Genomic DNA, 14,052 nt, shown 5'->3' with positions numbered 1-14,052 from the left:
GAGAATCGACAAAACACTTAAAGCTCTGTTTGGCACACACCAAAGTTAAATTCTTAATGCGATGGCGGCAGAGTGGCATTGCACTCCATAAAATAGGAGCAAGAAAAGGGTCAGGGGATCTTTCAAAAATTTTGTCAAAGGGGCCTTAGGAGCGACATTTTGAATGTTCAATCCCACGCATAAGGTAATGGCAAACATTAACCAATCGACAGGCATATCAGAGCTATTGTATTTTAATGCATAAATACACAAATACAGCCTTAACTAAAAATAGTGTAACTACGAACAATTATCTGAAGCCCGTAAATCAAAGACTTTTTTATAATTGTCCAATGAGCTTTTTCTTTTATGATTGTTCGTTGAGCTTAAGACATTTAAAAATAGAAACCAATATAATAAGCCATTGTACTATCAGTTTTGTACTATTGTTTTATATACAGTACATGCACTAAGTATCACTTATCTATACATAAATCAGAAGTGATCCGTAAAGTCAGAAGGATCCAAACCAGAAATAATACATCACAATGTGCGATCACCCACGTCCTCTGATAGCCGGGACAGAAAGGAGTACATTTGAGTCAGAAAGCAATTCAAACCGGCACTTTATTAATCAAACCTAGTCAAGTACCAGCATGAGCTCAGCAATCTTGACGCACAATAGTTTGACTACCTGCATCAACATATATCTCACATGACACTTCCGCCTGAAGAAACAACAACAGAAAGAACTCGTTCAGTATGTGTTTAAGATGATGATTGCCTTTTTTGCCATTGTAGCATTAAATTTTAAGAATAGTATAATTACTTACCATTGTATCAGTATTAATATAAGTTGTTGCATTTATTTGTATATAGCACATTCAAAGAAGTCTAGTCATGATTTGGCACGTGGTTCATAAAAAGCACAATCCACAACAGAGATAAGTGTCTTAATGTGCAAGTTTTTGCAAACCAGTTCACAAGCCATATACAGAAGCAAATTGAGAGATAAAGGTTAGTCTGGGTTGGAAATGGTTATATTATTCATCATGTTCAGCCAGATGGAGTAACACACTAGATTTGTCATATACTCCTATATAAATGAAGCTACTTATAGTCATTGCTCATATTATGAAAGCCATTAGTTGTTACTAATTATTAATCTTTAATTCCTGATATTCATGCTAACAAAGCAAAAATAAATAAAGGACCAGGAAATTATCAGTCCGTCGGCCTTAACTTTATGGTCCATAAACTTTTGGAACAGCAACCAGAGATGCCAGATAAAGATAACCAAGAAAGGCAACCAAACAATAGATCTTTGGAGTCCATAAGGACCAAGGCACATGAAAGGTGCATGCAGACTTCAAATGGAAACTCAATGCCATATCTTTTCAAGATGGATGAAAAGATACAGACTCCTAGAGGAAGTTACAACGGACTGCTACCAGATGGCCATGCCCTCTGGCAAAACGGGTGTTGCAGGGACAATTGTCATGCTATAGAACACTAACTCTAGATTTTTGAACGCACCTTCTTAACTCTTGGAAAAGGTAGACTTACATTATTTGACTCAAACGTCCAAGATGACCCCCTCAGAACAAACACAGTCATCACCAAAGTCTAAGGGCACATATTAAGAAACAGAGTCTGATGGAATCAAAGATAATAGGCTATTCCCTACCTCTGGCATCTATTCGGCTACAAAGAGTGGAGATAACTGACGGTGATGTCCATGGTTATCATATTTTACAAGACATCACATCCTAAGACTGCGTTAAACTTCGCATTCCATGACCCATGCATTACCACACTATTTGGCACCCATAAAAGCTTATGAAGCTGCATAGCAGCATCAAAAACTCAAGATACTCCATTATGCCAGAGTTCACATATTATAACTTGAAAGCACCCAACATGGTATGAAGTGCCCATGAGGGGTGCCTTAAGTTCATCTATGTCCTGCCATTAATAATTGATCATAAGTACACAAGAAATACTCATAGAGATTTAGCTTTTGCAATTAAAAAAAGCTCAAAATTCTTGGACAAAACTCACCAACAGTATCTGTCAGTGGAGATTTAACTGACAATTATTTTAATTAAATAAAGCAAGTATAACATCATCACAAGGTGAACCAAATATGGCTTAAAACTTCATCTGAAACTTTGCAGTCAAGCTTTTAAGGGAAAGTCATCAATTAGATACTTTCCTCAGAGTCTCCAATCCTTTTTATGGGCCCAAGGTTCACAACCAGTACTACAATTTAGGCAATTGAAAAATACGCTAACTGTTTCAGCAGACACCGATTATAAAAATGAAAAGGAAATACATGCCCTACTGAAGTAGACCATTCCGAAAGGGTAGGAGCTTAAGTGAATCAAAATGGAAGAAGTCTTGAACTTCACATTGACGCCCCACATAAGAACAAATGCTGTTCCTTTTAATTCTTATTAGTAATGGATTTCTCAAATTTCATTTAATCGAAAGAAGTATGTTATTCAATGAAATAGGACATGGAAAGAATTTACCATGGGGAAGTGAAACTAAATCGTGCTTTAGAGGCCCCACAAGAGAGCCTTCAGTTAGCACTTTCCCTTTTTTTTTTTTTTTTTTTTTTTTGTGCGATTAAAGGGGCTTGAGTTATCATCTTGTTATGAAGTATTAACCAATCATCCCAAATGCAATGGGTAATTGTTTTAATGTAGATTACATCGACTTAGATTCACAGAAAAATGATTTAATATATGAGTCTCCATGCCCAGAAAGATCTAAATTCAACAAAACAAGCAAGTTAGGGAAATCAAATTATGGAGTTTGAATATCAAAAGGGATATGACTTGTGCATTCTGGAACTTTATAAGGCATTTAAAAAAGTCCAATCCTATATGTGGCAATAGGGCTCATTTAAAACATAAAAACCTTCCCCAGAGATCTTGGAACCCAAAGGCATCATTAGGTGCAAAAAAAGAAAAAAAAAGATCCTGTCAAGAATTCACATTCTACGGTGAGAGGCATCAGATGTGGAAAACAGACAATCCCCAGTTAATACACTGGTTTACCTTGGCGCCCAGACAAACCACCTACGCCATGTGGGACCACATTATCGAGGATTTGACAGAATGTCAGATAGATCCAGGGAAGGCCAAATACTTATCTTTGGACAGAAGGATAACCCCAAATAAGTCAAACTTATCTAACTTTCCAGTATATGCAATGCTCCCTTTCTCTAATCAAAACCCCATTGCTAACCATATAGAAAGACTTCTGAGAAATTTTCTAAGGAATGGCTCATCTGAAAATCGAAGAACACATCTAGTGAGCTGGGAGAAGGTCTGCAAGTAAAACAATAAAGAGGATCTGGGAATCAAAGAAATTAGGGAAACAAATCAGGCACTATTTGGAAGGTCCTAGTGGAGATTTGGGGAATCGGAGGAGCAACTATGGGAAAAGGTAACGGGGGAAAATATGGCATTAGAGAAGAAGGTTTTCTGTTTGAAATCAGTACACAACTGTCCTCCAGTTTCCGGCATCTGGATTGGGGGAATCAGGTGAGCAACAGATTCAAGAATAACATTAGAATACAGGTGAGAGACGGGAAGCTCACCAAGTTTTCGCATGACCAATTTATGGAGGAACCAAGCAAAGCTTCTTTAGTTATTCAACTTAATCACAAAACCAAATTCTCTGTCACCAAATATTATAAGGTGAGTGGCATTGAGATCTCTGGAATATAAATCTAAGAAGAGAACTGAAAGATGAGGACCTTCAGGCGCTAATCGAATAACTAAATGAATTGCATAATTTTTTCTATTACTGAGGAAAGAGGACCATGTGATTGGATCCGAGGCCACAAGAAAGTTTCTCGGCAAACCCCTGCTACAAGATTCTGATGTCAAACAAAGCCCTCACTGTGGACCCTTATCAGCAGAGCTATCCTGATTTAACAGATGTATATTGTGCAAAAGTGATGGAGGAAGAGTGACCATCTATTATTGCACTGTAAAATCACAAGTGCAATTTGGTAAGAGGCTCTGCACTTCTCCGGTCTGCACAAGGTACAACCGGAGTCAATAGACACATTACAAATACAATCATATTCTTATCCCCTACCTAAAACTGATTTGGTCATAAGTCAAATCACTGTTCTGGCAATTTTTTCGTTTTTATGGCAAGAGAGAAATGATCGTGTATGCAAGTTGAGGCACCATGGTTTGCAATGGGTAAAGGACTGGATTAAATCCAATGTTCACCATGGTGAAGAAAACCCTGGGGCTATTCAGCAATTGACTTTGAGATGCAATGGGATACCATATCCAGAGGCACACCACACCAGTATATAAGCTAGCTGGAAACTTCCACGTCAAATTTTTGAAATTAAACTTTGAAGGCAGCTCAAAGGTTAATCCTGGTATTGCCAGGATTGGAGTTTTTACATCAAGACGTATGCCAAACACCCATTCAGTCCCATTACTTGGTTGTGGATCAAATGAAGCGGAAGTGAGAATTTTAACAAGGACTGCATGTTTAGACCCAAGGTCAAAGAAGCTGCACATACAAGGTACTTCAAGGAGTGTAATCTCATGGGTGAATAAAACTCAGGATCACCATGGATATTATCCAACATGTTAGATGAAATTTTTGAATTCAAAATCGGCCTCAGGTGACATTTCTTCATCTGTGGGGAGATGCAAATTATTTGTGCATAATTGGTGTAAGATAGGTCATCCAAACCATACTTTGTAATGACGAAGTCTTGATGATTTAGACAGACACTAGAAGAGTGCAGTTTCATATATGGCTCTATACATATCCAGCTGTCCATGCTTTTTTATCGAAATTTGCACATGACAGCTCCTGAATATAGAACTTTTGAATAGTGAGAAAGGTTAACTTTCAGTAAAAAAGAGTATATTCTACTGCCCACATCAATTTTTCCATCAGCCATTAAAGGAACACAGATTAGTCAATTCCTTCTAATTCATAGGTTCTTCCTTTTCGAACTTTGGTTGGAAGGATTATATATATATATATATATATATATATATATATATATATATATATATATATATATATATATATATGGAAAAAATTTATATAAGGATGCAACCTTATAATGTAGAACTACGGATGCACCTCAAAAATCCATCGAAAAAGGTAGTTTTAATGTTGAAAAACCCTTTGATTGATCAGCTCAACATCGAGATGTACGACCATGAAATATAAAAATATTTCAAGTCTCAGAAATAGTGCATTTTACAACATATTATCTACACCGTCCATTTTCAAGATTTTCATATGTTTATAGATCTACTTGATTTTAACCATTTTTAAAATTTTAAATTTTATAATTAGATATAGAAATAGATTTTGAGATAATCCTAAGAACATTTTACATCAAATTTATATAACATGATAAAATTTGAAGGTGCACCTTACTTCTAAAGCTACGAATGCATCCGTATGCCAACTACACTCTCTCTCTCTCTCTCTCTCTCTCTCTCTATATATATATATATATATATATATATATATATAGATATAGAACATGAAACTTCATCTTAGTGACTACCATTTGGGAATTTCTTTGCTCTCCAGACTCCAGCTGATTCATATATACAAGAACAAGTACTTGAAGTCTCTTTTTAGCACTGTCATGTCATTTGCTTCAAAAATATGGTCCGTAGAACTATAGGGAAGGAAGACAAGGGATCGGATACCCAATGCCTCTTTCTGGCCTAGAGATTTTCAGCCAAAACCATTGTTTTAAAGAGAGGACCGCCTAGGTGGTCCAGAAGGCCAGGGCGCATTCACCCAAGCTCAGGCGGCCAAATTAGGAGGGCTGTCCCTAGGTGGCCACCTAGGGCTTGCGCCCCACCTAACGGCGGAAACACCCTTTGATGAAGAGATTTTTTTGGGTTTTTATTTTTAAAAAAATTGTTTTCAAAGATGGGTTTTAGATTCATTCAGTGTTAAAAAGCGGACCACCTTCGCCCCGCCTAAGGGCAGAAATTGTTTTTTTGTTGTATTCATTTTTTTAAAAATATAAAAGGTTTTAAGGATGAGTTTTAGGTTCATTTGAAATCTAAACCCACAAAAACCCATTTTAGAGACAAAAAAACCTCAAGAAAACTAAATTTTGTCACTTTCATTGGATCGAAGTGTTTCTCAAAATTACGAAAAACGGATCCAAATATCGTCCAGGTAGATTTGATTTAGTTTTGAAGCTTTATAATCCTATTAGAGGGTGTTTTTTATTATTTTAGTACCAGAAAACATCTTAGATGTGGGAGTTTGGAGTTCAAGTGATCAAAGTAAGTGCAAAAATTTATTTTTTAGATTGCTTGTTTTATTTTGAGATGTCTTCTTCTGGATCTAGCTGAAGTAGAGATTTGGGTTGGAAATATGGATATAACCCGAATCCAAATTTGTAAAAAAGATACGAACGGGGGCAAAAACCGGTTTAAGAAACATCTTGGCAGTATTAAGGGGATGTTGCCCTTTGTAAAAATATTCTTGAATCTATCAAAGAGGAGATTAAGCACGATATGAGTTTCATAAAACAAAAACAAGACAAAATCCTTGTCATTTGAATAAGTCTATTTTTACTACTTCTAGAAGAAGTGATTTGGGTTGGAAGTAGAGTTATAACCCAAAACCAAATAATAAAAATTGTATATAAAGTGTATTTTTTGTGAAAAAGATACCAATGGGGGTATTAACCGATTCAAGAAACATCTTGCCGATATTAAAGGGAATGTTGCTTCTCGTAAAAAGGTTCCTGAAGCTGTTCGAGATGAGAATAAACACGGGCCGAATTTAAAAGAACCAAAAAATGACAAAAATGAGTCTTGTTCTATGGAAATATTTTCTCCAGGTTCTCCTAGAAGTGGTAATCTTGGTTGGCAGTATGGTTATTACTGGAATCCGAATGACCAAAATCGTATTAAATATAATTATTGCGTAAATGATACTAATGGGGGCATTTCTTGTTTAAAGAACAACTTGCCGGTATTCAGAGGGATGTTGCCCCGTGTAAAAATGTTCTTGGGGCTACCAACGAGGAAATTATACAATATTTGAGTTCAGGGAAGCACCAAAAGATAGAACAGTGTAGAGCAGTCAAGACTCCTAGGGCCTCATCTGCACAAACTAGTAAGAGGGAAGTAGAATAAGAGGAGGAGGAAGAGGCAGATTTAGAAGAAACAGAGGAGGGCGAGCGTTATATTAAAGAGGGAGATGACTCTGATGATGGCCTAGATTCCGATGCATATGATGGAGCTTACTATATTCCTTCTGATGATGATGATGACTAAAGAGTGAACACTCTTGGTGTTGAGTGTTGACTGTGAGGGTTGACTATTGTGTCCTAGACTGTAGATTTTCTGAATTTCTGTATATTTTCTTTTTCTTATTTTTAGTTTCTACTTTCTAGTTTCTAGTTCTACTATCTAACTTTGTATGTACAGTCTACAATGTATCAAACTATCAGTATATGCTTGTATGGTTTTACTGTTTTAGCATTGTATGAAAATATGGATTATGGTATTATGGATTATCAAAATTCTCTTCTCGACTTTTATCTTTTTTTTTTAACTGGGATCATGGTCTTATGGATTATCAAAATTCTTATGGATTAATCATTATCAATCATCAATCATCAGTTTTTTTTTTTTTCAACTGGGCGGCTTGGACCCCCATGGCCGCCTGAGTGCCGCCAAGCGCTTTTTGAAACACTAAGTTTATTTGAAACCTAAACTCACTAGAGCCCATTTGAAAGAGAGAGAGAGAGAGAGAGAAAGAGAGAGAGAGAGAGAGAAACCTAAAAAAAAAAACTAGTTTTTTTTATTTTCATTGGATCGAAATGTTTCACAAAGTTACAGGAAGTGGATGAAAACATCACCTATTAAGATTAGATTTAGTTTTGGAGTTTTTTTAGGCCTATTAGGGGGTGTTTTTGAAGATTTCAGCACTAGAAAACATCTCAGAGGTGGAAGTTTGGAGATCGAGCAATCAAAGTAAGGGAAAAAATTTATTTTTTAAATTGCTTGTATTATTTTGAGATGTTTTCTTCAAGATCTAGTCGAAGTGGTGATCCGGGTTGGAAATATAGATATAACCCGAATCTTTTGTATAAAAATTATACAAGATGCAATTATTGTGAAAAGGATACAAAAGAGGGTATAAACCGATTTAAGAAAACATCTTGCCGGTATTAGGGGGAATGTTGCCCCTTGTAAAATGTTTGAACCTATCAGAGAGGAGATTAACCAATATATGGGTTCAATAAAACACAAACAAGAACAAAATCCTTATTATTTCGATAGGTCTATCTTTTATTTTGCAAGAAGAGGTGATCCAAGTTGAAAATATGGTTATAACCCGAAACCAAACGATAAAAATTATTAGGTGTAACTTTTATGAAAAAGACACCCATAGGGGTATTAATCGAATCAAGAAACACCTTGCTGGCATTAAAGAGAATGTTTTTATTTTTTTATTTTTTGAATATGAGTATTAAAGAGAATGTTCCTTCTTGTAAAAAAGTTCCTAAAACTATTTGGAATGAGATTAGACAATATTTGAATTTAGTAGAACCAGAAAAGGAAGAAAATGAGCCTTGTTTTATAGAAATATCTTCTCCAGGTTCTTCTAGAAATAGTGATCCGGGTTGAAAGCATGGTCATAACCCAATCCAAATGACAAAAATTATATTATGTGTAATTATTATGGAAATGATACTAATGGGGGTATTTACCGGTTCAAGAAACACCTTGCCGGCATTAAGAGGATGTTGCCCCGTGTAAAAATGTTCTTGAGGCTACTAGGGAGGAGATTATACAATATTTGAGTTCAGGGAAGCACAAAAAGAAAGAAAAGGGTAAAGAGGCACTAGGTAGAGCAGCCAAGACTCCTAGGGCCTCAACTGCACAGAGTAAGAGGGAGGTACAAGAAGAGGAAAAAGAGGAAAATTCTGAAGAAACAGAGAAGGACAAGCGTTATGTTAAAAAGGGAGATGACTCTGATGATGATGGCCTCGAATCTGATGCAGGCATACCCTACTCCTTCTGATGATGATGATGATTGAAGAATGAAAATGCTTGCCTCTTCGTGTTGACTATTGAGTCTTAGATTGTATACTAAATTTTAAGTTTCTAGTTTCTACTATCTAACTCTTGTGTGTATGCTTGTATAGTTCTAGCATTGTATAAAAATATGGATTATGGACTATCTAAATTCTCCTCATTCATGCAAATATAGATTATGGATTATGTGCCATATAGTTATCCTGCTAGAGTTAGACACTTAGACTACAAACATTTTTCTTTCTAATGGGCAGCCAAGGTTCTGAGCGCCCGCCTAAGCACTGGGCGGCCTGGCCCCCCAGTCGCTTAGGTGACGCCTAGCATTTTTTGAAACACTGGCCAAAACTGTCAAGAGACAAGTCCATGGAAAAGGGATCATGCCAATCTTAACCATTTCAGACCATGTCACGTGTCTTATAAGCGAAATGGTTTGCGGACCACAGGCAAGAGGCAAGTCATTATTTTATTTTATTTTTAATGTGTTAACTTGTATTAAATGGTATGCATATACAAAAAATGACCCCTTTAGACGGGGCAAGAGACCCATTTAGAATGAGCTATACACTGTAAGTATAAAGAGCCAAAACTTCATGCACTCAAAATGGCTCTGAGGGTATAAAAAGGTGAAGGGACAGGCTCTGAGTCTTGCTCCTTCTCTGGCTAGCGCATTTGCGACTGCGTTCACCTTGCACCAAACATGCTTTCAAGAAACTCGATAGCCCCAACATCTGTGCTCTATCTCATCAAAAAGATGAGCAAGTTTTCATGGGCAAGGGGCCTCACCCGAACCGTAAGTGATCACATTTGAGGAGTCTCCCTCGGCCAGTAACAACGTGCCCCGACTAGGGTCTAGATTTCTAAGGCCCTTGAGGAGGGCAATAGGATTGGTTGTAGTGGAGACGGTCACCCCAATGGACTTGGAGAAGGTAAAGAGCGTAGAGCCAGTGGTCAAGAATGGTGGCCCCAATACCCATTGGTCCGGGGTTGCCCAACGAGCAACCATCGAAGTTAAGTTTGATTTGGCTAGGGCCATAGCAAAGGCTGAGAGATTTGAGTGGGTCTGAGGCACAGTAAATGCTCCCAATTCTTGATGAAGTTGGAGTGGGAGTAGTGTTTGAAGACCAGGTTATTCAAGGCTTAGAATCTCACGAGTTCCTTCACCCGAGACTTTAATGTGACAATTGGAGCGAGTTCTCCTCGAAAGGTCCCCCTATTGTGCCCGGTCCAGATGACCCAGAGTGTGGCTGCAACAAAGGCACGCCACAATAGGATCCCTCATATGGCCCACAGCAAAGGAGAAAAGGAGGAGAATAGGTGGGCGACATCTCTTGGGGTAACCAATTCCGATGGAAAAGCTGTAGGAGAATGCCCCAGAGTTCTGTTACTGTCTCACAATGGATAAAGAGATGTGCATTGGTCTCTTCAGGGCGAAGCATCGTACATCTATTTGGAAGGGGAACACCTACCTCTTCTCTATATCTGGTCTATAGTTAAGGCTTAATGAGGTAAGCTGTTGATGGGGGTAAGACCGACTTACTGTGGACAACTGATTTGAAATTTGGGATGGTGTAGTCAACACATAGGGAGAGGCCCGTGATAGCATGGCTAGAGTGGGTGTCACGTGGGAGAAGGCCTCGAATGGCCCACTTGGAAGGGATAGGAGGGCGCTAAGGGCGTCATGCAAGCGTGAGAGAGAGGCCAAGTTGCTGATGTGTGGCAGTGCGCATGGGAACCAAGGCCCCATTGATCCACTGAGGAAGACATGGAAGGATATGGAACGGGAGAGGGCCGAAAAGGTCGAATCCCAAGGGCTGTTGTGGAGAGATCATGGGTGTAGGATTTGGTGCGATGGGGGTGGGGGCAGATCTGCCCTTTGGGAGGGGGGAATCTACAACCGTGATTTGCCTAGGGACAGCGTCACATGTGACTGCGGTACAATCATTCAAGTTGGTGGGAGGACGTGGCAGGGATCCTTGCTCTTATTTTCCAACAAGGTTATGGATTGGCCTGGGAAGTGACGAAGAGAGGGAGGGCAAGATGCTACCAAGGCCAAGGACAAGAACTCCAAGCTCCAAGCTTTTCCAATGAACAAATATGAAGCCTCGGACTCTAACCAGATTGATGAGGGGATACGATTGGGGTCCACCGTTTCCAAGAGGAGTTGGATAGTGCCCAAGGGCAAGAACTCCAAGCTTTTCCAACAAAGAGATATGAAGCTTCCACAGGCTTCGCCAATCTGTTTAAAGGTTTCAGCGTGCAAAACATGGAGAGGGATATGGAATGCTCTGAGCCACAATTTCTGTTTGACTAAGGCCTTTGCTCCACCTAGAGAGAGAAAGAGAAGCATCGTTGAAAATGGGTTTTGCCCAATGAAATGCTCCAAGGGCAAAGTCAAGAGTTGGGAAGGAGAAGAGGATTGAACCATTAGAGACGAGGCGGTAGATAAGATTGGGTTCAATCCAAAGCTTATGACCCCACCTTTCTATACGCCTGCTATCATTGCAAGGAGACTTCGAGAGCTGAATGGTGGGGGTTGTTAAGATGGATGATAATGATGCCATCGACAAGCAGGGGTGGCAAGCGGCAGACGAATAGGAGGTGAGAGGGACCTAAAGAGGGTGATAGGCTTGAGCCTGGGCAGAGGAAACCAGAATATGGGATGGGAGATGCTGAGATAGGTCCAAAGATAGGCAGGGGGTAGGGGGGGGATGAATTACGCCATGGTGGGGAGCAAGCTGAGGGGGAGCAGAGGCAGAGGAAACGTTGGGAGGGAGGGGGTGGAAGGCTGGGGTCGATGAAGATGGATGTAATTCTCGTAGAGCGGAGGGAGTGAGGAGGGCCTGAGGCGACCCTCAAACAAAGCCATTCGTCTTCAAGACACAAGTCATTCAAAGGTGTAATCTACTCATCCATGAGATTGGCTATGTAAGGGTTTCGATTGCTTTGGAAACAATGTTTAAAACCCAACTAAAAGATATATTGAAACCCTTCTAAGGCTTGTGAACCAAATTCTTAAAAAAAAATTGGAAATGGGAAAATAATCTTGTCAAATGCTTCATGATTGTCAAGTGGGACCTGAAGTCTCGAGTGTAAATTCTAGGGATTACTTAGACTCAAATCATGAAATCAGAATTGGTGAGGTATCTCTCTTGCTCTCCCGTGAGTCACCCGCACCAACTTGACCGGTTTTAAATACAATGAAAAATAGCTGATAGACTTTAAAATTTTAAGGAAATTAAGAAAAATGACTAGCTGAATTTTTATTTTATTCAAAAGATTAGCAGGATAGATAAGTCAACTATGGTGAGTCTTGGAAGTCTCATGCCAAGGTTTCCTAAAGTGATTTCATTGATAATTTTCAGGTGATCTCTACTTCGGGATTTGACTAACTTAAGCCTTAAAGCTCCCCTGGAATTTAAGCCTTAAAGCTTCACCACTGGCTGATACAGGAAAAAGGATTTGGCTGATCAATGACGACTCAGCTTGTTTGAATTTTCAATATATGAAATTTTAGCTAAACAAACCTTGAGCAATATTCCTCAGTCTAGAACACCTTGAGCATAGAACTCACAAGCACGTCTCTCTAATTGCAGAGAGTTTTGAAAGCAATATTCTAATCAAATCTATGTCCCCAACCATGTCATGCATCAAATCCAATTCACTCTTTTAATCCCTGGTTTCAAAATGAGTTCTATGCATACACATGCACCAGATGGATGGATGAGACTCCAAGCTTATTGCAAATGTGTGAGATAAGGAAAAGTTTTCAACAAAATTTCCAGATGCATTATGAAAGCGACATGAATCAGCAACATCAGTATATTTTAGAGGGAAATAGAAGTGAGAAAATAGATACGCAGAGAAAAGCAGTCACCTGCAAGGGCATTCGAAAGTTGAGGATGTGTAGGTGCCCCTTAAACTCAGTAATTGTATACAAAGGGACGGATCCCCTTGCCAAATCCTCAATAAGATAGAAAGCATCCTCAAGCACCTGAATCCCATTAAGATGCAGAGTCGCATTCACATATGAACTGCCCCGTGCCTTCAGCTCGCCACCCTCCGACCTCACAAACCCAAGCTTGCGACCCCTATAACCAATCCAAACAACCACCCTCTCATAATCCAAGGAGAAAAAATCCCTGTTTCTAACCCTAAGTGTGAGATCCATCGATATATCCATCAATACAGAAGGAAAAATGGAGGATTGATCAGTGGAGAAGTGGACATGGTTAAGAGAGGCTCGAGCAACCCTGATTTGGGGTTTAGAGGGCCAGAGAAAGAAGAACAGCAAGGCAAAGAGGAGCACGAGGGAGGCGCAGGCCCAGGCATTAGAGCAGTAGCGGCGTGCGCGCGTGTAGCGAGGCGGTGCGGGGAGGAGGAGGACATAGTGGGGGTGAGGCTCCTGCTGTTGGTGGTGGTGGTGGTGCAGGGGAGGAGGGTACCACAAGGGCGAGGACGCTCCTTCTTTCTGGTCCGCACCAGCCATGATGGGGTGGACACGGAGCAAACAAGAGAGCCATCACCCCACCCTTTACTTCCTGATATAAGGATTTGGTTAGCCGTGGAATATGGAATGGTGGAAATTTTATCCCGATCACGCCCCACTTTTTGATGTAAGGGTTTGGCTGGGGTGGATTATTCAAACGTCGAAATTTATCTAAATGGAGATGTGTTTTAACCGGTGTTTTAAAAAACGCCTCGACTCGAAAATCGTAAAAAGTGGATCGTATCGGTTAAAAAATCGAAAATTGTCCGGTTCTAGAGAGAATCGGACGATTCTGTACAGTGAATCGTCGATTCACTGTACGGAATCGGCGAGTCCGAACAGTAAATCGGCGAGTCCCGTACGGAATTTTTTTTTTTTTTTTTGGTAATCCATGATAGATTTTTTTGTAATACTTGATCGATTTTTTTGTAATCCATGATCGAATTGTTTTTGTTTTTTTGTAATCCATGATCGAATTTTTTGTTTTTTTGTAACCCA

At 39.4% G+C, this 14,052-nt stretch overlaps 1 protein-coding gene across 1 annotated transcript; it reads right to left on the bottom strand.

The window, feature by feature from the left end:
• Positions 1–294: 294 nt before the first annotated feature.
• LOC18449015 (uncharacterized) lies at positions 295–13,606 on the bottom strand. The gene is made up of 2 exons (XM_011630564.3): positions 12,943–13,606; positions 295–707 (listed from the first exon to the last, which is right to left on the bottom strand). The coding sequence occupies exons 1-2, from the start codon at positions 13,552–13,554 to the stop codon at positions 642–644; spliced, it is 678 nt and encodes a 225-aa protein (XP_011628866.1). The 5' UTR covers positions 13,555–13,606; the 3' UTR covers positions 295–641.
• Between the last annotated feature and the right edge of the window lie 446 nt (positions 13,607–14,052).

This window comes from Amborella trichopoda, chromosome 13 (genome assembly GCF_054954075.1).
Source record: "Amborella trichopoda isolate Santa Cruz 75 chromosome 13, AtrichopodaSantaCruz75HAP2 v2.0, whole genome shotgun sequence".
NCBI lineage: Eukaryota > Viridiplantae > Streptophyta > Magnoliopsida > Amborellales > Amborellaceae > Amborella > Amborella trichopoda.
Note: the sequence above shows the minus strand (reverse complement) of the source record. Positions and strands in the feature narration are given on the sequence as shown.

Bases quoted from the DNA above. Each gene is read 5' to 3' on its own strand.
- LOC18449015 (XM_011630564.3), bottom strand. From the start codon at position 13,554: ATGGCTGGTGCGGACCAGAAAGAAGGAGCGTCCTCGCCCTTGTGGTAC. The intron at 708-12,942 runs GTGACTGCTTTT...TTGTTTCTTCAG, and splicing joins ACTTTCGAATGCCCTTGCAG to GCGGAAGTGTCATGTGAGAT.